This window comes from Anolis carolinensis, chromosome 3, assembly GCF_035594765.1.
Source record: "Anolis carolinensis isolate JA03-04 chromosome 3, rAnoCar3.1.pri, whole genome shotgun sequence".
NCBI lineage: Eukaryota > Metazoa > Chordata > Lepidosauria > Squamata > Dactyloidae > Anolis > Anolis carolinensis.
This window is the reverse complement of record NC_085843.1, coordinates 253243811-253271774: the sequence shown is the minus strand read 5'-3', so window position 1 is coordinate 253271774 and position 27964 is coordinate 253243811. Positions and strand designations below refer to the sequence as shown.

Here is a 27964-nt window from a genome sequence, read left to right as displayed (position 1 = left end):
CCCGCTCGGAGCCTATGTTTGTCCTGTCTTTGTTCTATGTTGGAAGGCATTGAATGTTTGCCTATATGTGTAATGTGATCCGCCCTGAGTCCCCTCCGGGGTGAGAAGGGCAGAATATAAATGCTGTAAATAAATCAATCAATAAATAATTATCTGCTTTAAACTGGGTTATCCGAGTCCATACTGGCATATAACTCAGACCATGTGGGGTTTTTTTTAAATATAGTGTTGTGCAAGGCGCCTCCTTGGCTTCTGGCTGGGTCTCCGGAGGAAACCCGCTCGTAATCACACGCCTGCGCCTCCTTCCCCGCGGCGAGTCAGGCAAACCAGACCCAGCCGGTAGGTGGCCAGTCCGGGTCTGGATGGGCGGGCGAGATGGAGAGGTGGCCGCAGGTGGGCGAGGGAGGGCCAAAGGGTTGTTGCTGCTGCTGCTGCCGCCCAGGAGGAGGGAGCGAGGCCAGGTCGGAGCGCAGGAGATGCCGGGTGGGTGCCAGCCTGGCTTCCTCCCTGGATGGCTTTGGAGAGGAAGAGCGGATTCCCGGGGGCTCCCTTCTGCGGTGAGTCAGGGCTGTGCCAGGGCTTGCCCTCCAACCGCGTTGCCAGGGAGGGAGGGGCAGGGCAGGGCTGGCAGCCCCGGTGGAGGCGCAGAGGCTTTGTCTGCTCTCGGCGGGAAGGTTTGCTGAGACTACTGCTTCTTCTTCTTCTTCTTCTGCTGCTGCTGCTGCTGCTGCAGGGAGGTAACTCGCGGTCACTGCCCTCTTGCTCCCCGCTTCCCTCTCTCTCCTCAGGGCTCCTCGGGCGGGGCTGTGGTGGGGGTCTCTGTTATTTACTCAGCCCATGCCGGGGTTTTAGGGCCTGTCGGGGGTCCCTCTTGCGCCCAGACAAACGGAAAAGGCTGCCCTGGGTTCCCCAAAGAAATGGGGCTCCCCAACCCGTCCCTGTTTGGCCTGGAAAGAGAGGCAGGAGAAAATATTCCCGCCCATCCTGGGCATTTCTCTTGCTTGTATAGGCCCTTCCACACAGCCCTATATCCCAGAGTATCAAGGCAGAAAATCCCACAATATCTGCTTTGAACTGGGTTATCCGAATCCACACTCAGATAATGTGGGATTTTCTGCCTTGAGATTCTGAGATATAGGGCCCTTAGTGTGCATTTACATCAGGCATGGGCAAACTTCGGCCCTCCAGGTGTTTTGGACTTCAACGCCCACAATTCCTAACAGCCGGTAGGCTGTTAGGAATTGTGGGAGTTGAAGTCCAAAACACCTGGAGGGCCGAAGTTTGCCCATGCCTGATATACATTTTAGAATTAGTGCATTCATTGTATAGTGTCTATCTGGAGAGAGCCCAAAGGCCATCCAGTCCAAGCCCCCCTTCTTCCATGCAGGAACATATGAAGCACTCCCGACAGATGGCCATCTAGTCTCTGTTTAAAAGCCTCCAGGGATGGAGACCCCACCAGACTCAGAGGCAGCATCTTCTACTGCCAAACAGCTCTTATCATCAAAAAGTTCTTCATAATATTCAAGGCCGGAATTACTGGGTTGCTGTGAGTTTTTCAGGCTGTATGGACACGTTCAGGAGATAACGCTGCTGGAACATTGCCACACAGCCTGAAAAACTCACAGCAACCAAGTTCTTCCTAATGATTAGGTTTTTTTGTTTCATGTCAAAAGCATTGCTAAATTACAGTAGAGTCTCACTTATCCAACCTTCGGTTATTCAACATTCTGTATTATCCAACGCAGTCTGCCTTTTCATAGCAATGTTTTAGTAGTCCATGTTTTCAATACGTTGCAATGTTTTGGTGCTAAATTCATAAATACAGTAATTATTACTACATAACATTACTGTGTATTGAACTGCTTTTTCTGTTGATTTGTTGTAAAACATGATGTTTTGGTGCTTAATTTGTAAAATCATAACATCATTTGAGGTTTAATAAGCTTTTCCTTAATCCCTCATTATCCAACATTTTCGCTTATCCAATGTTCTGCCTGCTCGTTTCTGTTGGATAAGCGGGACTCTACTGTAAGACTAATCAAATAAAGGGAGCACAATGTTTAGGCGATGGAGCCCCCAGTGAGCTGAGGTGCTGAACCTGCTGACCTAAAGGTTGGCAATTCGAATCCGGGATGCGAGGTGAGCTCCCACTGTTAGCCCCAGCTTCTGTCAACCTAGCAGTTCAAAAACATGCAAATGTGAGATCAGTAGGTACCACTCCTACAGGAAGGTAACAGTGCTCCATGCAGTCATGCCGGCTACATGACCTCGGAGTCTTCTACGGACAATGGCTTAGAAATGGAGATGAGCACTAACCCCCAGAATCAAACACAACTAGACTTAATGTCAGGGGGGAACCTTTACATTTACTAATGTTTATGTGGGATCTTTTCCCACTGCAGTTTGAATCCATTCTCCATGTCCTAGTGTCCAGAGCAGCAGAAAACAACCTTGCCTTCTCCTCAATGTGACATCCTTTCAAATATTTAAACATGGTTATCATGTCCCGTTTCAGCCTCCTTTTCTCCAGGCTAAACAGACCTTGCTCCCTCAGCCTCTCTTAAGAAGGCTTGGTTTCTAGACCTTTGATCATTTTCATGCCCTTGTCTGGATACGTCCCAGCTGGTCAATGTCCTTCTTAAACTGCAGTGTCTAGAACTGCGCACAGGGTTATTCCAGGTAAAGCAGAATAGAGTGGAACGATGTCCCTTGATCTCGACACTATAATCCTGTTGATGCAGCCTAGAATTGCATTGGCTTTTTAAGCTGCTGTATCACACTGTTGACTCATGCTCCACTTATGGTCTACAAAGGGCCCATTCTGACAGACTCATATCCCGGGACCTGTCTTTCCAAATGACGCCTCAGGTAAACCCGAATAAATCTGGAGTAAACTGAGATTTCCCAGTCTACTCTGGATTAATTGGACACCTGGAAAGATTTGGACCATTATCTAAGTATTGAGCCATGGCAATTAAAGTGGTGTCAAACTGCATTCATTTTACAGTGTAGATACACCCTTAGTCTGGAATACAAATGTGCAAATGAACCTTGTAGCATCCTAGAATCTTAACTGGAAGAACGAAGTTAGTAGCATAAGCTTTCATAGTCAGTTGTCAAATGGCATGATAACACATAGGTAAATTTCATATGGGATTCTAGCAATAGGATACAGGTCTTTGTCTTCAAGATGTGAAATGAATCATTTTTTGTGTGTACTGTATTATCATGTGGGGAAAAGTCTGCAAAAGTAATCTGAGGAAGTTGAATTAGTTTGTGAAAGCTTATGCTGCCGACTTTGTTCTTTCAGTCTTTAAGGTGCTATAAGATCCTTTCACATACTGCTGACTTTGATGTATTTTCTCCAATGGGCTTGGAATCTATAGCACCAAGTGGTGCACATTTCATATTTTATTCTGCTGTTTTCCTTCATGATGTCATTTAAAAGCACAACACAGGGCAGTTTTGCAAGGTGGACTGCAGGTAATGTTTATTTGGAGCTGTTAAGGCATAGCAAATTGGCTAATGTCAAGTTAATGACTCCATAGAAGCACAGGTAGACCAGAGCCATTTGGGGTTTGCCTGAGAGAATAGCACAGGAAGGAAGCATGAATGTATTGTCCTCCAAAGAAGAATTCTGCTTTTCAAATTAAATACCCCTTCAATCCTCAAATTTCCAGCATTTCCAAGATATGGAAGATTTGGAAAATCATTCAGACTTAGAATTCTTAAATTGTTATGCTTGCTTAATAACTTTATTGTTGTGTGCTTGCAAGTCACATCCAACCTATAGTTACCCTATTCCAGGACTTTCTTGATAAGATTTGTTCAGAGATGTCTTGCCATTGCTTTCCTCTGAGTTTGAATGTGACATGTCCAAGGTAGTCCACTTGGTGGATGGTGCAATGGGGTTGTACAGCGGAGATTCAAATCCTGGTCTCCAGAATCGTAGGGCAATGCTCAAATCACCCTTTTTCTTGGATGACTAACCTCTGTTTCTCAGTGCTCTTCTGAAGTTTTAAGTAACTGCAGTATTATTACAATATTACTTCAGTGATGCATCAGAGGGAGAAATTCTTATTTTGGATGGCGGCGATGTCTTCCACGGCTCATCCCTCCCCCAATCCAAATAAACATGTTCAGGATTACAGTTTAGTCTTTCTTGGTTCCCACATGCTCTTCCATCAAACGAAGTTTAATTTCAGCTGTCTGTATGGCAATTATGTGTGCAGCACATAACATTTAATTGGGAGACACTTAGTGATGCAATTTTATTCACTGACTAGGACCAGATGTCAGCTCTGCACATGTGAGGAGTGAGGGATGGGGATATGTCCTGCTATATCCCTGTGACTGGACTAGACACTTGCATCACTATTTAGCTTTAATAAAGAAAGACTGTGTAATTTCTATGTTGAAAGCAATGTTCAGACCTTTTTGGATTGCAATTTGAGAACCCCTTAGCAACTATGGAGGGTTGGAACTATTGTCCAAAGAGTAATTTCCCAAGCTTGCTTGTTTGTTTATATCTTGCCTTCTTCCCAGTCCTGGGGCTGGAGGTGGCTTACAAAAGGTAGCAACAATGATATATGACTCATTCAAATGTTTAAAAAGAATTGAATTATTAACTGAAGTAAAAGCAGTTAAAGGCATGTCCACTAAAAAACCAAAACAAACATAAACAATATAGCACATTATTAAAGGTCCTTTCTCTGTGGACAATCAATCTTCAAAGGCCTCCTGAAACAAAAAGGCCTTCACCTCCCTTTGGAAGAATAACAAGGAGGGCACCAGTCTAGTCTCAGTAGGAAGGAAGTTACAGAGCCAGGGAGCAATCACTGAGAAGTGCCCCTCAGTGTGCAAGTTTGCAAGATATGTTAATTTCTGCAATTTGCCAGAATTAACAGGGATTGCATGTGAAATGTGTAGTGATATGTCCTGCTTTTCTATTATTTTGAAAAACATGTTATATGATTCTGGCAAAATATGTCCCATACACAATTTTATCCAGAAGAGTTTTTTGGAGCAGGATACAGGGTCATCCATACCATTAAGCAGAGTCACCAAGACAGCAGGCAAATGTAGGGTATTATGAAAAGGCTGCACTTTGCTATTTACATTGTTATTGCTTTAGTTTTAATGCCAGAGAAATGAGGAGAGGTGTTTTTGAAATTTTCTACTTCAAGTGCCAAAATAATTTGGCTGGCCTTAAGAACTAACTAAGCATTGTGGTTTTGAAGGGAGAGGTGTTATTTCTGCTCCATTGTAGAATATCTTGGGTTGGTCCCGTAGGACTTTTATATGTTACCCTAAGAGAAAGGGAACTCTGGCAGAACAGAATGTCACAGACTACTGCATTACACTTTCTTCATCTGCACAAGGCACATAAAAATGCTACCTTCTATCTTTTGCAATTGCTGTGTCAGTAACTGTCACATAAATTATGTCTTTGTTATTTAAAAGCTAGCTGATGGTGAATTGTAGCAATGTTTGACCTGTATGTTTATGTGGAAGAGCCCTTTGCATCTTCCTTTTCTTTTTCTTTTTTAAAAAGTGTTTCAGGTTCGTGATGCAATCAGTTATGCTTCAGCCTGTTTTGCAATTCTGGGGGATTACCTTCAAAGATGAAAAAGGAAAGACTCACAGTTTTATGCAAATATCCTTTCAAACATAGAGAAATGCCGAGCCTCTTAGAAATCTTGTCTTCAGATGGTATTTGGATCCGCTTGCTGGGTAAAAGGGAACGTGTAACAACAACCCTCCCCCATGTTTGTGGATTTCAATAGCCGATGTTAGAAAGTCACACATTCCCTGTCCCTCCCTTAGACTCGAGGAGAGAGCTTCTGTCTCATAGGTCAAATCTGGGCCCCAAAGTTTCCTCATCTGTCCACTAATATACTTTTGGACACCATTCCTCCAATCCAGAGAGATTTCTCTGCATGCTGTTTGGCCTTTCCAGTGAGAAGATGAGAAGTACTTTGAGGAACCTCTTGGATCATTGATTGGAGAAAAGAGTGAGATTCCTGCTTCCATATGGGCTACTTTGCCAATTGGGGAGGTGGCAATATTTGAGTGGGGAGAGGGCCTTCTCATTCCAGTCTCTTCATAAGAACTGGAGGAAGCAATAAGGAGATGTCTATGACTATAGTAGAAGAGTAGACTGCCTCAGAGGGTGTTGGGACTCTCCTTATTTGGAGGTTGGCAGTGCTTTCATTGTGTGTTCCTGCATGGCAGGGGTTTGCACTAGATGCCCGGGTAGTACTTCACACTTTTATGATTCTAAGGACAGAAAAAATACTGGATGAAGAACAACTGGGGACATAACATCCCAGGATGTCTGAGTAAATATGTTTTGTGTAGTGTAATATGGTACTAGTGACCTAAAAAGCTGTGGCTAGTTTAGTTCTTTGCCATCTTATGTGTCCTAAATCCTGTGAAATGGTTTAGGGTAAGATATAACAGCTATTTAGCTATATTCTGTAAGTATGCACTCCACATGCAAGGAGTGGCGCATTTCTCTTTCTTTATCATTTTTCTCTTATGAAAGCAATACGACTGAAAAAGAATGGCCTCTTATGTATATAAGATCTCTCTACATAAGCCAGAAATCCAGTTTTTTCCTGCTCTGGTGTAAGTGGAGAGCTTACACAGTTACAAGAGGAGTCCCTCTTCAGGCATATTAGTTTTGTGTGGGAAAAATGATAACAAAAGGCAGTTCATAGCAGTTCATTGCTAGTATCTTTCCTTTCCCATGTGAAGTACACATGCTTACTGAATGCCTGATTAGGTCTACAGGATCCCATGCCAAACTGATGTAGTGATTGAATACTAAGTGAGCTACAGAAAGAGTTACTCTATAATGCTGTCAGCTCGCCATATTCAGTTAGGGATGCAGGATCACTGCAAAAATAGAAAAATGGTGAATAAAAATGCTCTTTGTTTTACCTTAGAAAACACCTCTCTAGGAATCTCTAGGTCCTTCAATTCCTAGAGATTCTGTACCACAAAATCACACCTACATGAGTTAAACCTGCAAACATGGAGGGTCAACTGTTCTATAGAATTTTATAGTGAATTGATTTCCAGCAATGCACTCATAGGATGAGAGTCTGTTAAAGGTAAAGGTTTCCCCTGACGTTAAGTCCAGTCGTGTCCGACTCTGGGGGTTGGTGCTCATCTCAATTTCTAAGCCGAAGAGTCGGCATTGTCCGTAGACACCTCCAAGGTCATGTGGCCGGCATGACTGCATGGAACGCCGTTTCTTTCGCGCCGGAGTGGTACCTATTGATATACTCACATTTGCATGTTTTCAAACTGCTAGGTTGGCAGAAGGTGGAGCTAACAGCGGGTGCTCACTCCGCTTCCTGGATTTGAATCTGGGACCTTTCAGTCTGCAAGTTCAGCAGTTCAGCGCTTTAACACACTGAGCTAGGAGAGTCTGTTACAAGATGTCAATGTAGCATTTGGGACCTGCATATTTTATTGGAGTGTGAACAATTCATACTAATTGGTGTTGAGCTTAGCTATTCCAAGGATTGCTCTTTGGTAACCCTACACTGCATGACACTGAGTTGTGTGGCTGCATCCTGATCAGAGAGTGACTAAGACCGTGACCTGGACCAAGGCTGCTCTGAGTCAGTGGTGAGGTGAGGGCCGGTGTCCTATCCTAGCTCTGTCCAGCTGATAGATGTGTGTACGTTTTTGGCAAGCGACCTTTACTGTTTCTGAGTGTATTTACAGTGGCAATATCTGGAGTTAAAAATACACAATGGGTTACAGCATAAAAGTATTCACTGCCAAGAGTTTATACAAAGTAAAGATATTCATTCCTAGCCCTGCTGCTAGTAGTGATAGAAATAATTTCTGAACTATCCTGGTTGCATCTATCTATTGGTAGTTGCCTGCGGTGCTGCTTGGGGGATTATGTGGTCTAAAAACTGTTCCAAGCTCCGACGAATGTAAGAAATGATATCTTACTTATATTTTATTTGTTGGATGTATACCCCACTTTGCTCATGCAAGGTAAGTGATAAAATCAAATAAGACTAGTGTAAAACTTAAATTGTAGCAATAAAATAATGCCACTCACCTTCAGACTTCTCTATTCCAAAAGGCATTTGATGAGTTGATATAAAACTCATCTTATGCAATGCACTGGATCTTGAACGTGTTAATTGTCTTGGTGTGTGTATTTGTGTATGTTTTAACATGGTTTTAGTATTTGAAATCGTTTAATCTTTTTTGACTTCTTATCTTGTTTATTTTTAACTGTGTCTTTTTAATTGTTATAAGCTGCTTTAGTTGTAATCTCGGGAAAAGGTGGAATAGAAATCGTCGTCATCTGAAGTTTTTTGCTAGCATAAATAGGAGGATATATATGATTTTGGTAAATTATAAAAACTACCAGTAACTGTAACTCTTGCTATCATAGTCAAGTGACCCCACTGTTTCTTGGAGGATCTAATACCCCCAAAGGCACCACATGCCATCTGAGCTTGGAAGCTAAGCAAGGTCAGCCCTCGTTAGCACTTGGATGGGAGACCTCCAATGAACACCAGATGCTATAGGCTGTATTTCACAGGAAAGATTTGGTAAAACCACTTCTGAATATTCATTGCCTAAGAAAACCCTATGAAATGCATGGGTTTGCCATGTCAACAGGCAACTTGAAGGCACGGGCACACACACAATGTTGCTTGGTATATCTGTCAGTGAAAGTAGTATATTACCTTGTCTGCATTAAGAGACAGATGGCAAAAGCCATGTAACGTAAAAGTTCAGAAGCATGCATGTTTGATTACATGTAGTATATCTTTATGGGATTTTAGTTTGGCAGGGTTCAACACAGAGAGAGTGATGTTTCAGGATCTTCTGCATAGGCAACAGATGGTTTAATTTTTGTAAACAAGTCATGCAGATGGGCTTACACTAAAATCAGCAAGTGGGTTAATTCTGATCTTGCTTGTGGTCATTGTCCCTTTTCCTTAGGTCAGCTGGAGAAACTGAAGTAGAAAATATAACTTCAGCACACCCAAATGGGCAAGTCAAGTGAGAGAGACATTGTTTTATGCACCATTGAAAGGCTGAAGTAACGGTCTTGAATGGGAAGAGGAGCTGTGAGCATACCTCGCAGTTTGTTTGTGGTTTGGTCAACTTCAGGTATAGTAGATATATATGCTTTATATATATGTAGTGTGTAACTAATGTTCTTTAACATATGAAATTTATTAAACATATAAATATATATTATGTAACCTAAAATTGAGTAACTTTGGCTACTAGCTAAATTGACATGAAGCAGTCCTAACTTTCCATGGTTTTGTCAAGGTGGGCATTCCCACTTTGATTATACTGACAGTTGGTGGCAAAACAGCACTTTCTAGCTCATATCTAGAAAGACATGAGATGTAGTTAAGGGAGTTCAATTTATTATTTAGATTGATGAAGAATATAATATAAACAAACTATGAAAAACAGTGTTTAGCTTTACTTTTCAAGGCTCAGTGAGCACATTTTATCTTTTTTTTGTTTCAGAATACTCAACGCAAGATGTATGCCAGCCATGAGGATATTGGCTATGAATTTGGAGATGAGTCCAAAGAGAGGGAGAAGAAACTTAGGTCAGATCCAGACATTGATGGAGGATGGGCATGGATGATTGTACTGTCTTCTTTCCTGGTACATGTACTCATCATGGGATCGCAAATGGCCCTTGGGATTCTCAACATGGAATGGCTTGAGGAATTCAGCCAGAGTCGAGGCTTGACAGCATGGGTCAGCTCCCTCAGTATGGGCATTACCTTGATTGTTGGTAGGCCTCTCTTTGTTTTGATATGGTACAGCAATTATAAAATATTTATGATTCTGTATGAACTCTGAATGATCAATGCACCTCTTTTGTGTGCATGGGCTGCCCTCATTCCTTAACCATAGAATCAGTTCTGCATATGGCATGTGTATGTGCTTCATCTTTCTTCAGTGAAATGAACATGGTAGGCTTTGCAGTTAAGGTGCTGTGTATATTGGTGTACCTCTTCCTGTAAGGCATTCATGGATCAGGGCATATGCAGTTGCAGCCATACACGTCTACTGCATCTTAATACCAAGAAAGGGGTTTCAAATATTTTCATATAGTGTCCGCTATCTATCTAGACAGTAGCATAATCAGAATAAAGTACTGTACATTTTTAGTTGTGAAAACAGTTTCACTCCATTATTAGTCTTTAGTCTACCTTAGAGACCGCATCTCCCCCTACGAACCCGCACGTTCTCTTCGCTCGTCGGGGGAGGCCCTTCTCTCGCTCCCACCACCCTCGCAGTCGCGGTTGGGGATGAGAGAGAGGGCCTTCTCCATCGTGGCCCCCCGGCTTTGGAACTCACTCCCTAGAGAAATCAGGCAGGCCCCTACCCTCCTCTCCTTCCGTAGGAGCTTAAAAACCTGGCTCTTTCAAAAGGCCTTTGATACTTAATTTGGTGTCGGACTGATCTGATCTATCTGCCCATTTTATAATAGCCCCATTCTCGAGGTGTTGCCAATGCTATATTACACTTTGCCCGTTTCAACTGTGAAATTACCTTCCCCATTTCGGCACATGTTGCACTTTGCCTGGGTTCTATGAATTAGTCTCCAGTGTTAATATTGTATGTTTTATGTTGATTTTAACTATTGTTTTTACTGTAATTGATGTTTTTATTGGATAACTGTTTTATCGCTGTGTTTTGATATTTGATTGTTTTATCGGGCAAGGCCCCATGTAAGCCGCCCCCAGTCCCTTCGGGGAGATGGGGCGGGGTATAAAAATAAAGTTGTTATTATTATTCTTATTCTTATTCTTATTATTATTATTTATTATAACTATCCTATGAAATATACCCTATGTGGTATCAGTTGGGCTTGGTAATTATAAACAGTGCTTAGTCCTAATATAAACACAAACTGGACAATGCAGGTCAGTCATCTGCTTACAACATAGTGTTTTTTTTTACATGGACATGCCAAATTCACAAGACTGTGGATCAGTTTATAAACCACTGTACCACTAATTCTCAAATTAGCAAACTTGCTGTTCACTGTTTCTTGTTTGAAAAGTGTTTCCGAACAGGTGCAAATTCAGCACTGCAAAATAGTTTTATGTGAATGTTTAGCACAGTGATTAATAGGTGTGTCCAGGTGTGTGGGGCTAGCTTTTTCTCCTGGTAGAACCAGCATTTGGGTATTTTAAAATGGGGAAGTGGATTTTGCATGCTGCAGATATGGGGTCAAGGGCTACACTTTCCCCACAGCTGGACTAGACATTGAGGTTTACCAAATAAAAATTGTGTATTTCAGAATAAGACAAATATTCAGATTTTTGAGAAACAGGACACATTTGAGCCCATGCTCAGCTGAGGAACTTATTTCCAGTATCAGAACTGAGCTCATTGTGCTTTCACTACAGTAGAGTCTCACTTATTCAACACTCGCTTATCCAACGTTCTGGATTATCCAACACATTTTTGTAGTCAATGTTTTCAATACATTGTGATATTTTGGTGCTAAATTAGTAAATACAGTAATTACTATATAGCATTACTGCATATTGAACCACTTTTTCTGTCAAATTTGTTGTATAACATGATGTTTTGGTGTTTAATTTGTAAAATCATAACCTAATCAGATGTTTAATAGGCTTTTCCTTAATCCCTCCTTATTATCCAACATATTCACTTATCCAACGTTCTGCCAGCCCGTTTATGTTGGATAAGTGAGACTCTACTGTAATACCGGTATCTCATTTTGGCTTTCCTTCTTTCATTTTGGTATCCTAACAGTGTGTGTTTGTGTGTGTGTATGTGTGTGTGTGGGGGGGGGGCGAGGCGGAGGGATAAATGACTGTTATTGTTTAATTATTGAAAGTAAAAAATCTCTGTCTTGTTATTGCAAATAACTAACATATTTTGTAAAAAAAAATGGAACAAATGTACTGTAGACAGTATGAAATTCTTAGCAGTTTCCCCTGTTAATTATTGACAAAAGATAATCTTGGAAAGAAAAAAGTTTTTGAATCACAAAGCATGGTAAGAGATTAATGTCTTTCTCTTTCACAAAAACTTTTTGAGGACCTCTGGACACTAGGAAAATGAACAAGAAATTAATTATTTTAAACCTATAGTTGGTTTTGTATCAATCAACGGTAATGATGTGACATTCTATGCCTATAAATGCAAGGCTGCAATATAATGTTAATGCTTTAAAAGATTTTTTAAAGAGATGGGTGTGTACTACAGGCTTGGAAGAAGAAAGTTACTAGCTAAGATTTCCGACATATTGACAGATCATTGCTACTGGGGTAGAATTTTCAGTACCAGCCACTCTTCATTTTATTTGTTTAGTTTTAATGAATTAACTGTGCAAACTCTGTCTTTTGAAATACTATTCTACACAGTAATGTTCGGGCAGTAGGATAATTGCCATATTGACCATATAGCAATGATCCAAAACAAAATATTGCTATAGTCACAATTACAGTAGAGTCTCACTTATCCAAGTCTCGCTTATCCAAGCCTCTGGATTATCCAAGCCATTTTTGTAGTCAATGTTTTCAATATATCCTGATATTTTGGTACTAAATTCATAAATACAGTAATTACAACATAACATTACTGCGTATTGAACTACTTTTTTTGTCAAATGTGTTGTATAACATGATGTTTTGGTGCTTAATTTGTAAAATCATAATCTAATTTTATGTTTAATAGGCTTTTCCTTAATCCCTCCTTATTATCCAAGATATTCGCTTATCCAAGCTTCTGCCAGCCTGTTTAGCTTGGATAAGTGAGACTCTACTGTACTATGGCTAATGGGTTTACAGGGATTATTTGGAGTTGGTCTTGAGTGGTTCTAGATCTCAAGCTTGGATTCATAGATACCTTTTTTGCAATACCCAGGCTTATCACTTGGATGCAGGACTGTGTATGAGCATCCCTTCTGCCCCTTATTTGTGTGTACAATAAAACTCAAGCAGTACCTAAAACTATGGGCCCTTCCAGACAGGCTCTATATCCCAGGATCTGATCCCAGGTTTTCTGCTTTAAACTCAATTATATGAGCTCCCACTGCTATATAATCTGGGATAAACAGAAAACCTGGGATCAGATCCTGGGATATAGGGCCTGTCTGGAAGTGCTCTGAGAAAGAGATGACTGACTTGGGAGGTTGTTCAGGATGAGAGAAAAATCAGAAATATCTAGCATCAGTCACTTATTCCAAACCTTGTATAAGTTATGGACCATTCTTTTTTTAGTAGGGCATATTGTGAAGATATTTAATAGAAAGATCTATTTCCTGAAAAGTCCATTTGTATCTTGGAGGGTTTGTCCAAGATAGGTAGATCAGAAAAACTTTGAATGTCTCACTTTTAATAATTATGAATTGACATTTTATCTACCAATCCTGCAAATGATATAGAGTGTTCTGAAAATAATATATCCCTTATGATCTGTCATAGGTCCTTTTATTGGTCTCTTCATCAACACCTGTGGATGCCGGAAGACTGCAATAACTGGAGGAATCTTGACTGCTTTAGGATGGATATTAAGTTCCTATGCTTCAAACGTGCATTACCTTTTTATTACATTTGGAGTGACAGCTGGTAAGCATGATTTCTTTTTGAATGTATGGCTGTTTGGATAAATGCAACTGCAGTAGAGTCTCACTTATCCAAGCCTCGCTTATCCAAGCTTCTGGATTATCCAAGCCATTTTTGTAGTCAATGTTTTCAATATATTGTGATATTTGGTGCTAAATTCGTAAATACAGTAATTACAACATAACATTACTGCGTATTGAACTACTTTTTCTGTCATATTTGTTGTATAACATGATGTTTTGGTACTTAATTTGTAAAATCATAACCAAATTTTATGTTTAATAGGCTTTTCCTTAACCCCTTCTTATTATCCAAGATATTCGCTTATCCAAGCTTCTGCTGACCTGTTTAGCTTGGATAAGTGAGACTCTGCTGTATTTCTTAAGAACAGAGGCTAAGATGAGCATGTTTCAGATTAGGATCAGACACTCTGATGGATGTACCATCCTCTGTCAGTATTGATCAGACATGGGCAAACTTTGGCCCTCCAGATGTTTGGGACTTAATTTCCCAGAAAACCCAGCCAGTTTATTGGCTGTTAAGAATTGTGGGAGTTGAAGTCCAAAACACCTGGAGGGCTGAAGTTTGCCCATGCCTGGTGTAGACACTCACATAGAATCCCTCAGCTTCTCAGTGCTTTTTCATCAACTTGAGCACAGCAGACAATTTTGAGCGTACAAAGCAAAGTTAGCAGTGACATGGATGGACACTAACTGTATTAAGTCTGGTATAATAGTGAGAGACACATAGCTAATACAAATGTTTTATTTCGCTTATCATGTTTAGGAAGAAGACAACTGACAAACAACACTTTATTTTAAAATGCTGTATCCCAATTATTTCCCACAGAAGGAATTCAAGGGGATGGATCAGGATTTCTCAACCAGGTTCACCAGAACTCTAGAATTCTGTGATGTTACTAGCAGTTCCATGAGAGATCACGATTGAACACCACCCCCAAAATATTAATCATCATTATCATAATCATTTATTTATGTAGCAGCAGCACTACTGTACATGATAAAAAAACAACAAAACAGTGCTTTGTTCTCTGGTTTACAATCTAATTAAGACATGGCACAAAAGGGAAAAGGGATGACAGTGTGGGAGGGGATTAAGTCCAGCAGATACTACTACTATCTCTCTGAGATCAGGGTAGTAGCAGTTGTTTTCCATCTGCTTTTGAGCCTATACATGATGGACAACTGTAGAAGAAGCTGTAGAACTAATGGCCAGTATTCTGTATTAGCAAGATATACTTAATTAAGTAGCTGATTTTAACTATGTAATCCCTCCTAGTGTAACACTGCTCCCCCACCCCCAATCTAACAGAAGCATTCACTTACCTTTTCTTGGTTCACTGAACAGACCTCCTTCTCACTATGCAGCTGATGCCCACAAAAGTAGGGGGCAGAGTTAAGTTGTGGCAGTAATTCTAAAATTGTGACTAAATAGCGATTGTGAATATGAAACTGTAAAGGATGAGTAAATCTCAGTAACTGTTCCCTATGTATGATTGCTGATTATTCATAATGGTAAAATTATCACTGTGACTGTAACTCCCCGCCCCCGCTCAGCTATGCAGAGAGAGGAAAGTCCATTCTGTAAGCGATTGGCATGCAGATGAAGGACATTTCTGTCAAGTTGGGGGAGTCTGTACAGGAAGACTTACTTAGCTGAGTATCCCAGAATACTAGCCAATACTTTTTATGCAGGGGCTCCCTGAAAACTATTAAAGAACGAAGAGTTTCAGAGCAATGCTGGGGTGCTTTACATTAATTGGATTAATGTGGATAGAATCATAGAGTTGGAAAAGACCTTGTGGGCCATCCAGTCTAACCCCCTGCCAAGAAGCAGGAAAATCGCATTCAAAGCACCCCCGACAGATGGCCATCCAGCCTCTGCTTAAACGCCTCCAAAGAAGGAGCCTCCACCGCACTCCGGAGCAGAGAGTTCCACTGCTGAACAGCTCTCAAAGTTAGGAAATTCTTCCTAATGTTCAAGTGGAATCTCCTTTTCTGTAGTTTGAAGCCGTTGTTCCACATCCTAGTCTCCAGAGCAGCAGAAAACAAGCTTGCTCCCTCCTCCCTATGACTTCCCCTCACATATTTGTACATGGCTATCATGTCTCCTCTTGCCCTTCTATTCTGCAGGCTAAACACGTCCAGCTCTTTAAGCTACTCCTCATAGGGCTTGTTCTCCATACCCTTGATCATTTTAGTTGCACTCCTCTGGAAACATTCCAGCTTGTCAACATCTTCCTTAAATTGTGGTGCCCAAAATTGGACATAGTATTCCAGGTGTGGTCTGACCAAGGCAGGATAGAGGGGTAGCATGACTTCCCTGGATCTAGACACTCTACTCCTATTGATGCAGGCCAAAATCCCATCTAAAGTATTAGATGCCTATGAGATGTGGGAGCTTATGGTGCATTGCCACCATTGTCAACTGGTATCAGCAGCAGTTTGTTTACAGAAGTGTGCAGATAGCCTTTTGCACTTGGATGTCTTTTCAGAAATGTGAGTGTATAACTAAAAGAGCAAAAAGGGAATTTTGCTGAGTGCACAAGAGAAAACGGATTATGAAAGTAAATCATCAACAGTGAAGTAAGAAGTTACTGGCTGACAACAGTGGTGGCAGCCTGAGATGTTTTGATATCTGGAATAGAAAATCCAGACGGCAGTGTTTGTAGAAAAATACTATAAATTGAAGATGCAACAAAGTAAAAATACAATAAATCAGAAATGAAACATTTCAAATTCCTTAATGGCACACCTAAACTCCTTACTTAAGAAACCTTTTCTTTTTATCTATTGATAAGATTTTTTCCCTTTCACTTGCCAACAGGGCTATCTTGCACAGTAGAATAAATATTAGCCTTAAGAATAAGGAGAGAGGAAATCAATGCCCCAAATCCTGAATCCGCTTATATTGAATTAAATAACTTCTAGACTCCTCCCACTGCCCTCCAGCCTTACTCAACCATGATCTGAATGATCGTATTTCTTCCCATGCAGTTGATAATCAGTAAAGCAGGTTGGGGAGCAAGCTGTAATTGTGGCAAATTTCAAAAGTGTGACTAGGTAGCAATTCTAAATACAAAGCCATTGTACTTAGATAACTGTTTTTTATTCACAATCATTACTTAATCACAATTTTAACACTATTGTCACAATTGTAACTAGCTCACCAACCTACTTTACTGGTCATCAGCTGAACAGGGAAGAGGAGGGTCATTTGCTGATGAACAGAATATAGTTGATTAGTGTTTAAATCTTTTTATTAGGAGTGGGGTCAGGCTAGGAGAAAAGTTAAGTAGTTAAATATAAGCAGATAAAGAAGCTTGGCCTTTGCCTTCTAGGTTCACTTTCATGAGCTTCCTGAAAACTGATTTTTGTGTGTGTCAGGAGCGACTTGAGAAACTGCAAGTCGCTTTTGGAGTGAGAGAATTGGCCGTCTGCAAGGACGTTGCCCAGGGGACGTCCGGATGTTTTGATGTTTTTACCATCCTTGTGGGAGGCTTCTCTCGTGTCCCCGCATGGAGCTGGAGCTGATAGAGGGAGCTCATCCGTGCTCTCCCCGGGTTGGGATTCGAACCTGGCAGCTTGCAGATCAGCAGCCCAACCTTCAGGTCACAAGGCTCTAACCCACTACTCCACTGGGGGCTCCTTGAAAACTGATAAAACAAGAGCATTGGGTGCTTAGTGATAGCAAAAACATTTTCAGGCAGAAAACATATGCTTCATTCTGACAGATGATGCTGTACTGTTGACATAAGGCCAGATTGTATTTTTAGTGGTATCCATTTAAGTCATTTAAGTTAGAGCATTGTTTGAGCATAAGTGAAAACAAAATTGAGACAAATTTTTACCTCTTATTTCAGAAAAAACATTTCAAAATAATTTTAAAAGTAATGTGACGGAAAAGAGTCCACACCTCTATGCCCTTCTTGTTGTTAACTGTCATCAAGTTAACTTTGATTTATGGTAACCCTATGAACAAGAGATCTCCAAGTCACCCTATCAGCAACCACCCTGTTTAGGACTTGCAGACTCAGGGCTTTGGCTATCTTGGCCAAATCTATCCAGCTACATTGCAATCTTCTTCTTTTCCTACTTCTAGTGAGTCATGTCTTTTTAATGATATGTACAACATTCAACAGGCTTAATTCCCTTGGCTTTCAAGGAAAGCTCAGGCCTAATTTGCTCTATGACCCATTTATTTCTCCTTACTGCAATCCAGGGTATTTGCCGAACTCTCTTCTCAACAAAATGAGTTGATTTTCTTCTTATTGACTTTTTTCACTGTTCAGCTTTCATGACCATATATAAAAATGGGACATATGGCAACATCAACAATCCTAACTTTAATAATATATCTTTGTACTTCAGGAAGTTGTCTAGTTCCAAGATAGCTGCTTTCCGATTCTTAATCTTTTGGTTTCTTGACAGCAGTCTCCAGTTTGATTAATGACCGAGCCAAGGTGTGTGCACCTTACACATATACATATTGTCTCAATGACTTTATTGTCCACTTTAACTTTTGTAAATAATCTGTGGACATATTTTTACCTTAATGTTCTGTTGTAAATCTGCCTTTGCATTTTCTTCTTTGACTTTCTTCAGTACTTATTACAAATGTTTGCTGTTTTTGATAGTAATATGGTGTTACCTGCATATCTTAAATTGCTGATGTTCCTCCCTCCATTTTTCACACCTCTTTCCTCAGATTCTAATTTAATTCTGACAACTTTGCCAATTGAAATCCATTCTGTTTCTCCATATTCTGTACAATAGTGGCCTATTGTCTGAATTCAGGTTATACATTAGTATAATCAAATGTTGTGGGTCAACAATTTCTTTAAGAGTGATTCATACTTTTTGATTATCCACACAATCAAAACTTTGCCATAATCTAAAGCACAGGCTTCTTTGGTATGCCCTATTATCCAACATATGTTTGCAATATGATCTCATGTGCTTCTTCCTTTCCTAAACCTAGCTTGAACATCTGGCATTTCCTGTTTCAAAGTTTTTGTTGTAAAATTCTAAGCAGCACATCTCTTGCATAGGAGATTAATGCAGTGGTCTGGTGATTACTGCAATCCTTGGTGTCTCTTTCTTGGGGACTGGAATATATATTAAGCATTTCCAATCTATGGGACTATTATTTGTTTTCCATATTTGCTGGCAGATTTTAGTAAGAATTTGAGTTGCTTGTGTTCTGGTGGTTAATTTCTTCTCTAAGCGTTTTCATGGGTGTTTCAGTGTCACCTTCTGGAATTATGGCTTCATCTTCAAATGGTTCTTCCCTGAAAGAATCTGACATAATTTCATCACTTTTATACATCTTAGTGTAGTGCTTCCACCCATTTTTGTTTCATTCTGAACACATAGGGCTTGTTTATACTTATAAAAAATTGTACTCACTTTATAGCTGCCTTGATCCTAACACTGCCTTGATGACAAGAATGGGAGGCAGATGGTCAGTGCCATCCCATGTCCCCAAGTCACCTGAATCTGGGGAATACAGGATGGCCGTGTAAACAGGTGAAGCTGGTTCTGTCTCGGAACTGGGCCAACTGCTTACACAATTCAGAGCAACCCACAACCTAGCTTAACATGATTTAAGGCCGAGTTAAGGTGGCCTTGACCCATGTTAACTCAGAACACTTCCATGCACCATTTAGCCATGAGGGGACTGATTTGCCCGCTCTTTGGTATAAGTGGTCAGTGTAGATGTGGCTGTAATCTGATTGTGGAATGACTACTCTGAAGGGTTCCTGGCAGTGGTAGCAATGCCATTCAAACTGGTATCCCAACAGTAAGGGGAAACAACACATTTTGATTTCGTTTTTTTTTCTTTCCCTTGCAATAACACTGCAGTACAGTTGCCTATCCTTTAAAATGGTGAACTGAAAAGCACTCTTTTATAGTAGTTCAGTAAGATTACAACTTGTGGGGAGAAAGTAGGAAATAATTGAGAAGGGAAATGCCACTACCCATGTATCTATCTTTTTAGAAAAAAACAAACAAACCTCTCTTCCTTCTTCATGGTAAGTTTGCTGTGCTGAATTAAGAATAAAGTCCAGAATTCACAAAAGCAGTTCTGAATGTGCAACACAAAATTAACACATTTGTGACTGGTGCATATTCACAAACCTCACATTTTTACTAGTTTAGGGAATACACAGACTTTGAGAATATGTAGATTATACAGCCATATAGCTTCCACCTGTTCTGCATCTATAAACTCCATAACAAAAGAACTAGTTCATTTGCCCTCTTTCACAGAGGAACCACAGCAGGCTCCTCGAAGCATCAGTATAACACAGCACCTAGGCCTCTTCTACACTGCCATAATCCAGATTATCAAACATAATCCACATTATCTGATTTGAACTGGATTATATGAGTCTACACTGCCATATAATCTAGTTAAAGCAGATAATCTGGATTTTATATGGCAGTGTAGAAGGGGCCCCATCTATCCATTCTCCCAGCCCAGTTGTAAGCATATTACATACTATTTTGGCCTGGGACAGAGCCTGGCCTGAGTCCTGATAGGCCGACTGATATCCTTAAAGTCCTTTTGCCAGGCTTTTTCAATTCATTCTCCCTGCCATTATTGCTTTTCCATCTGCATTGCTTCTTTATGAGCAGAAAAATCTCTGGCCAAGGAAACTCTTGGTGACTTTAGAGCTGTGTGCCTGCGAATCTCTGTAAAGACTGAAGATGCTAACTGCTAAAGCCACACAATGAAGTTTTTGAAAGTAGGGAGAAGGGCACATGTTTTCTGGTTGGGAGTAGCCTGAGTGGGAAGGGACACTGCTGCACTTGTACTGAGTTTTAACCTGAAGTTTTAAAAAAGATATCGAAGGTCCTGGATGTCATCCCCACAATAGATTCCACATCTTAGAATGTCAGTTTGTGTTAAAACTTGAAGTGGGGTTGCTATATCAGTAATATGATATCAGTAATAACCCCCAGCCACTGCTGGATAAGCTCCCACTGTTTCCTTTGTAAGCCTGGAACATTTTCTTTTCAGGAATTGGGAGTGGCATGGTGTATCTGCCTGCTGTAGTCATGGTAGGAGAATATTTTCAGAAGAGAAGAGCACTTGCCCAGGGACTCAGCACAACTGGGACAGGGTTTGGTACTTTCCTGATGACATTTTTGCTGAAGTATCTTTGCATGGAGTTTGGCTGGCGGAACGCAATGTTTATCCAGGGCGCAATCTGTTTGAACTTATGTGTTTGCGGAGCACTCATGAGACCCATTTATTACAAGGAGGAAGCTACTCAAAACAGTGGCGAGAGAAACAACTGCCAAAGTAAGAGTCATGCGAAAGCTCTCTCCTGCTCTGCAGAAACACTGACATCTAACGGCATCTTCAGGGAAGATGAAAAAGAGACAAATGAAGGACAAAGTGAGGTTGAAAAGCTTGGCAACCTTCCAGCCTTGGAAAACAAAGATGTAGCTGGACATGGGAAAAATATCTATGCTCTTTGTATTCTGAAGACAGTGAGCCAACTAATGGTTACCATACAGAAAGGTTTTGGTCTGTGGTACTCTAGCTACTTTGGAGCGGCATCTCTCTTTACCAATGGAAGATTTGCAGCCTTTGTTTTTTGGGCCTTATTTGCATATAGCACTTTTGTAATCCCTTTTATTCATCTCCCAGAAATAGTGAAACAGTATCACCTATCTGCACAGAATGATATTTTTCCATTGACCTCAATGATTGCAATTGTACACATTTTTGGGAAGGTCATCCTTGGCATTATTTCCGATTCCACCTGTATCAGTGCTTGGAATGTTTTCATGATAGCAAATTTTACACTTGTCGCCTGTATTTTTATTTTGCCATTAATGCACACGTATGCTGGACTGGCAGTGGTCTGTGCCCTAATAGGATTTTCCAGTGGATATTTTTCACTCATGCCTGTTGTAACAGAAGATTTAGTGGGGATTAAACATCTTGCTAATGCCTATGGAATCATAATATGTGCCAATGGAATTTCAGCATTGCTGGGGCCTCCATTTGCAGGTAAATGAATATTTTGATTTTCTGACTTTGTAGCCACCTTATTTAATTCCATATAATTTCCTCCCATTTACTTTCAACCCCATTCCCTGTAACCAGCATATTTTGCTAGATATGTTTTCCTTGAAACTCAGAAGACAAATGTAAAACAAAAGGAGGCCCCTGGTGCAGTAGAAAAGATAACATAGAGGCAGGCAAAACTTTGGTCTAATCTCATTGGTTAGCAGCACTCATTGACTGCAGAATTGATTCCATTAAAATAACACAGGTGAAGGTGAATAAGAGATTTCACAGACTCTTCTAAGACACAACTGTAATCTGGAATTGCGGTCAGTCTAAAGCATTAGATCCAAATCATTATTACTACATAATTACAAGCAGTCAAAACCCTGTCCTGCAGAACATAATAGTCTAAGAAATGATAGAAAAAAAGACAAAAGAAAATAAAAGGGGGAAAATGGAGAATGTGCATCTTTTAATTATAGTAGAATATTTGATTGGGGGAAAGTTCCAAAGACCCAATGGAAAGGTTTTTTTTTTGCGGTAGAATTGAAAAAGTAACATCACATAAATCTTCTGAGAGGTCCCAGGAATAAAAAGCCACAAAACAGGAGGCAACATAGTGTAAAGTGTGAAAAATATATTGATATACATTCTTGCTTGTTTTTAAAACTGATGGTATATTTATCTATAATAAAAAGGAGAATGGGGCTGTCAAACTGGGCATTCTGGGACACTGGTGCTAAAATTCCTGAGACAGGAAACATTGTTAGGGTTTATCTGCTAAAATACTTGAGGTAGAGAAAACAGAGAAAGGGTTTCAGATATATTGCTGTTATGATTCCTAAAGTAAAAATGCGGGGAGTTTGGAAAGTAATGGCTTTAGAGATGCTAGATACAGATATTTGTAGTACCAGATGCATTTCATGGGGCTCTAAATATTTTTAGGTTTTTCACCGATTTTAGGACATCCTACTAATAAACACTTTTTTTTGTTTTGTTTTCCAGGATGGATTTACGATCTCACACAAAAATATGACTTTTCTTTCTATATATGTGGCTTACTTTATATGATGGGAATACTATCTTTGCTTATTCAGCCTTGTATTGGCAAGAAAAAGCAAACACCAGAGAAAAGCACAGAAAATGGAAAAGTATAGGACACTTTAATGTTTTAGAGGGATTGTCATTGTTTTGTTTTTGTTTCCTGAGAACAATTACAAACAGCATCTGATGTGATTTACTTGACTGAATTATACCAAATTTGGATACTAAATAAACTTCACACTGCCATTATCAATGGATTGAAGGAAAATACTCTTTAGATCATGGTACATGTAAGGTGTTCTATTCTAAAGAAGAACATTCCCATGTCTGCACAATGGAGTATGTTGATCTGCAAGTGAATACTTTTATTACCTGGGCTTGTTCCAAGCATTGCTCAACGGACTCATTTACTTCCGATTTACTCTAAGGGGTAAGAATTAGTCCCATTAGGAATCATTGCAGTGAAAATAATTCCCATTGAATATTCCAACTGATAATGACTTCTTGAACAGAAGCCAACTGACTGTTCATGATAATAGGTACACATGTAAATGACAATTTTATTTCTTTGAAGATCTCATAATTGTAGCAATTTAGGCTTTAAAGACAGAATAAATCATTTGTGCCTACTGCCACAATGCAAATAATTGAATTCAAGCTACCTAAAATAACCTTGAGATGCTAACACAGGAAATTAGTACAATGGTGACAAATGTTAAAAGCTTTAAGTGATTATCAATGGGGAGATGTGTCCTGGTTCTTGGGATTAAAGGATCAGTGGCCAGGCTGGAAGATCTACTGCTGCTAATTTCTTATGTGCTTAACTAAAGGTAGCTGCTGGCTGTGAGAAGTCTGACAGGGTCAGCAATTTTTATTCAGCTTTGATTGACAGCTGACTTTAGGTCTTCCATGCAATAGATACACCCAATTCCAATGCTACTTGCATTAGCATACCGTAAGAGATTAGTGGAATATTTATCAGCAGACTTTATTCACTTCCATTCATAACATAATAATCTTCATAGCATCAGTGAAAGTCACACAAAGGTATTGTTTATATGTGATATACAGATCAGAGCACACCTCTTTCTCAAATATGTCTCTTTCCTCATATAGTTGTTGCAGCATGTGTTCTAAAAGCAGGTTGATTCTTCAACTGTGAACTCACACATATGGGAATACATTTGGACACTTTTAGCTAGATTATTCAGCTCACCTCAGCGTATCCACTCACACCCCATGACCCTACCACACTTACTCAGCACGGTTCCTGTTCAAACTTCCTCAGTTCTATTTTTGTCAGAGCTGCCAATAAGCAAGGAAACTAAGCATAGCAATTGGGGGAGATAAATTGACCATTCACAGAAACAGCTACAGGAAGCATGCTGATTTTCTTCTATGTAGTCCCTGTGACTCAGACATATGAAAGACTAGCAAATTGCCCTGGATGGAGGTGCAACCACTGAAATGCAGACAAGCTAAAGAAAGTGAAATCTCTCGCCCAAGCATCAACTCTATAGTGATTTAGAAAGCTTGGTGATTGAGCTCGAGTAGCTGTATAGACACATAGGCCATGAATGTAGAGGAAGTGGAGACTGTTCTTTCAGAATGGGAATGAATACAGGAAGACTCCATCTTTCTGGCAGGCTAATGAGATGGTAGTAGCCACCTGCTTGGAAATTCACTGCAAATAAGGATTTTCTGTTGACCAATTGATACAGCAGGAAAGAGCATACCTGAAATCTAACAAGTGCAAAATTTGCTATCTATGGATGGTGGTTGGAAAGAAGGATTTATGGATGGGGTTGGAATGAAAGCTAGAAGCAAAAACTTCTGAGACAAATGAAAAGAGAAAGTTTTTGAAGAAAAGCTGCATCTTGAAACAGGGTCACAAGAGGTGATGACCATAAGAAACAGTCTTTCAAGTGACAAGTGACAAGTCGCATGAGGTTCAGAAGGATGCCTCATTAATTTAGAGAGAAGCAGCTCTAAATCCTACACAAAAATGAACGTTTCAAGATAGAAAAGTGTTAACCAAACTTTTGAAAAAAACCTTGAACAAAGTGTGCACAAATGAAGATGAGAAGACTCAAGATCAAACATCAAGGCAGCAGCCACACAAACTCTGAAGAAATGCAGAAGATACTAAGGAAGACAGAAACGGAAGAATATGATTTATGAACACTTGATGCCAGTTTTCATGCATGTCACTGAGAAAAGTGAAGAAGCGCCTCCATTTATAGCTGTACAAAAGTGATGTCCCGAACAATGCACTAATCCCAGAATTTAACTGTGATTGAGAAGAATCCAGGAGTGGATGCCTCTTTGATTGATCAAATGAAAAAAATACTGTTTTGTTGTCTGTTGTGATCTTAACATGGTTGGCAAGAAAGGCTGTACAAGCCTTGACCATAGTGAGTAACCCAAGAAAGTTGATGTAGTTCTTCTCTTGAGGAAACAAGTGCTTCGCAGGTGAGCTCCCCAAGTCGTGGCTAGATACATCTCTTGTCACTATATTTGTTTCAAGATGGAGAATGTGATATCCACAAGTATAATCTACTAGATAAGAGACCCTGAACTGAGATTGTGGGGCAGAGACTCGCCAGAAGATCATCTAATTCCAGGATGAAGAGAGAAATCAGACCTGGAGAGTCTGCATTTAAAGCCAAGAGCTGGGGGACCTGCATGCTCTTTGCTCACATGGTCAGAGCATAATGTGGGCAAGAGAGCAGCCTCCATAATCTGGTGCATCCTGTTGAGAGGCTGGTAGGCTCTGCCAGAAGGAGAGCCCAGCATGATACCAATGTACTGGATTGGATGCAACTCTTGTTTTCCTAGTGTTCACAAGGAGACCAAGATAATGAAATGTGTAATATAAAATTTGCAGTAGAGTTTGGTTTGGGAATATGTCCAAAATCAACAGAAAGGAAATTATATCTATCCTTACACTTTTTCTTGCCCTTCTCCATATGGTTCTGTCCTGTGTGGTAGAAGCAGAACTAGACCGTGAGAGCTGAATTATTTAGATTCCTCTATTATCTCCAGCAGGAAATCTTTAAGTACACATTAAATACAAACACATTTTTAAAAATCTGAAGACTACTTTTTATATACATAAAATGAGCTTTGTGTAGGACAGTTTCTAGTGGACTAGCAGTAGTAATAAGAATATTTATCATCTTCTGGTGTTCAACTAGAACTTCCATCCCTAAGCATTTCTCTTGCCTATGGCAAATACATGACTGTAAGCTCACTAAGAGTTAACATAGAAAACGAGATGAAAGGGATCAGCAGCTACCTCCCACCATTACCTGGTGCTTCTTTAGTACAAATACCAGCTCCCTGAGTGGCCTTGTATAGAAGAAGTATGAATAATGTGTAGTTTAGCCTTTAGTGTGCTGGATGTTACTATTACGCAGTATATTATCTATGTATGAAACAATTGTCTCTTGCCATTCTCAGTTCTGTGGCAGCCAGAAAGAATATTTTAGCATGGTACTTACTGTCTTTAATATCTTCATTTTACAACATTCCCAAAGGTTTTACTGTCCAGAAAATGCTTCTAGTGGGATTCTTTAACTTCATTTCTGATTTACTGTTGTGTAATTTAAAGCTATACCCTTAATAGCATAAAATCAACTGTGAATCATGGAGTCAGTTTCCCAGGGACAGGCTATGGCACTATTGGCCTATCTTTGTGGGAAAAAAATATCTTGTTGTAGACTTAACTTCTTGGAGCATAATATAAAATGTTTGCTAGAAACATGTGAAGTCAGAACATATGTCGTGCAAAATGAAGATGTCTTTCCTATACTGTGGTGTGTTAGGATCTGTACAAGACAGAACACCAGCAAAAATGTTATGTGCATTACTTTAATATATTTCTCAAAAACCCATGAGAACATGATGGGGCATACTGAACAAGTTAACTGCTTGTTTGAGGGGAGCATATAGAGATTTTCACACATATGTATTCCTTTCCTATGCAAGGACCCTGGATACTAACCTAAAATGTGGCATCAGAAGAAGATAGAAAGCAGCTGATCTTTTTCCCCCTTTAAAATTATACATAGTGATATATACTGGATCAAAGAAGCTTTTTTAAATTCTCTCATTTCCAAATCAGGGGACGTTCCTGCTTCAGAATACTATGTCTCCTTGTAACTTTGTGCTCTCTTGAAGTTCCCTCACACTCCCATAGGGAAGCTGCCTTGCACAGGAGAACTACTGTAAGTTATGACATACTTAGTTCACAAAGAGACAATTCTTCCCCTTCAGAAAGAGAGGAAAGACTATGTAAATTATATATGAATGCACTGAAATTATATTATTTTACCTTTTGTGAAGAGGGCACACAGCCAGATAAATAACTATCAGGGTCTAACATTTGGGTGCTTTTCTAATCTTTTATTATATCTGTAAACTTTTACAATCTTTCTTTAAAATGTTACTTTTAAAAATTACAAGCCACATTTTTGTTTCAATGCAAAATATGGTGCTGGATTCCTAAGGCCATTAACGACTGTGGCAAATTACATAATGATAATTCTTCAGTGGTTGACTGGCTTGTTGTTATTGGAATGTTAATAAAAGCTTATTTTAATAAAGGCCTCTTGCAAATCCGTTTGTTATATAGGTATGTGAAAATATTGTTTCAGTCTTTTCCTTCAGATTTGCAGTATATATACATTCATTCATTTTATCTTTGTTCACATTATTGCTCTCCCAATTTGAACCTCTGTATCCATGGATTTAACCAACCACAGTTGGAATAGATATATGCTGTATATTACTTTGGTACCAACAGCTAGCTAGTAAACCTGGCAATAGAAATTGCATTGATGAAGCTCACCGTTGCAGTTATACTAGGTTCAGGATGGACTTATTGCTGGGCTCTGGGGGATGAATATCATGCAGATTTGCAGTGAGTTTTCAAAAAAATACTGTGATTGCAGAAGTGTCAATGTTTGCTGCATAAATATTTGATGTGGTATTTTGGCTCCTACACATGTTCTACATTTTCCAAGGTCTGGCTCTTATGTGGAAACCAGAGGTTCAACAATGTGCCTATTCCCAAAAATAATCATTATTATCTTAAGTGCTTTCATTGACATATATTGAAAAGTTCTTAAACAAAAAAGTATTAATAACCAGAGCTATGGTAATAACAGAGTCCAAATAAAACTGAATAAGAAAAGATTAGTAATTTCAGAAAATCACCTCAGCAAACATTAATACAA

General features: G+C 39.8%; 1 protein-coding gene across 7 annotated transcripts in view; it reads left to right on the top strand.

Annotated features, from left to right (window-relative positions):
* The first annotated feature begins 221 nt into the window (after window positions 1–221).
* Window positions 222–27964, top strand: part of slc16a14 (solute carrier family 16 member 14) — a 34966-nt gene continuing 7223 nt past the window's right edge. Inside the window, exons 1-6 of one of the 7 annotated variants that reach the window (XM_016992082.2) lie at window positions 222–339; window positions 8992–9162; window positions 9538–9814; window positions 13491–13634; window positions 20679–21680; window positions 22686–27331. In XM_016992082.2, coding sequence (XP_016847571.2) covers window positions 9553–9814; window positions 13491–13634; window positions 20679–21680; window positions 22686–22837 — 1560 coding nt within the window. In that variant the 5' untranslated portion in view covers window positions 222–339; window positions 8992–9162; window positions 9538–9552 and the 3' untranslated portion in view covers window positions 22838–27331. The other 6 variants (XM_008106226.3, XM_016992080.2, XM_016992081.2 and 3 more) reach the window with 6 other exon arrangements.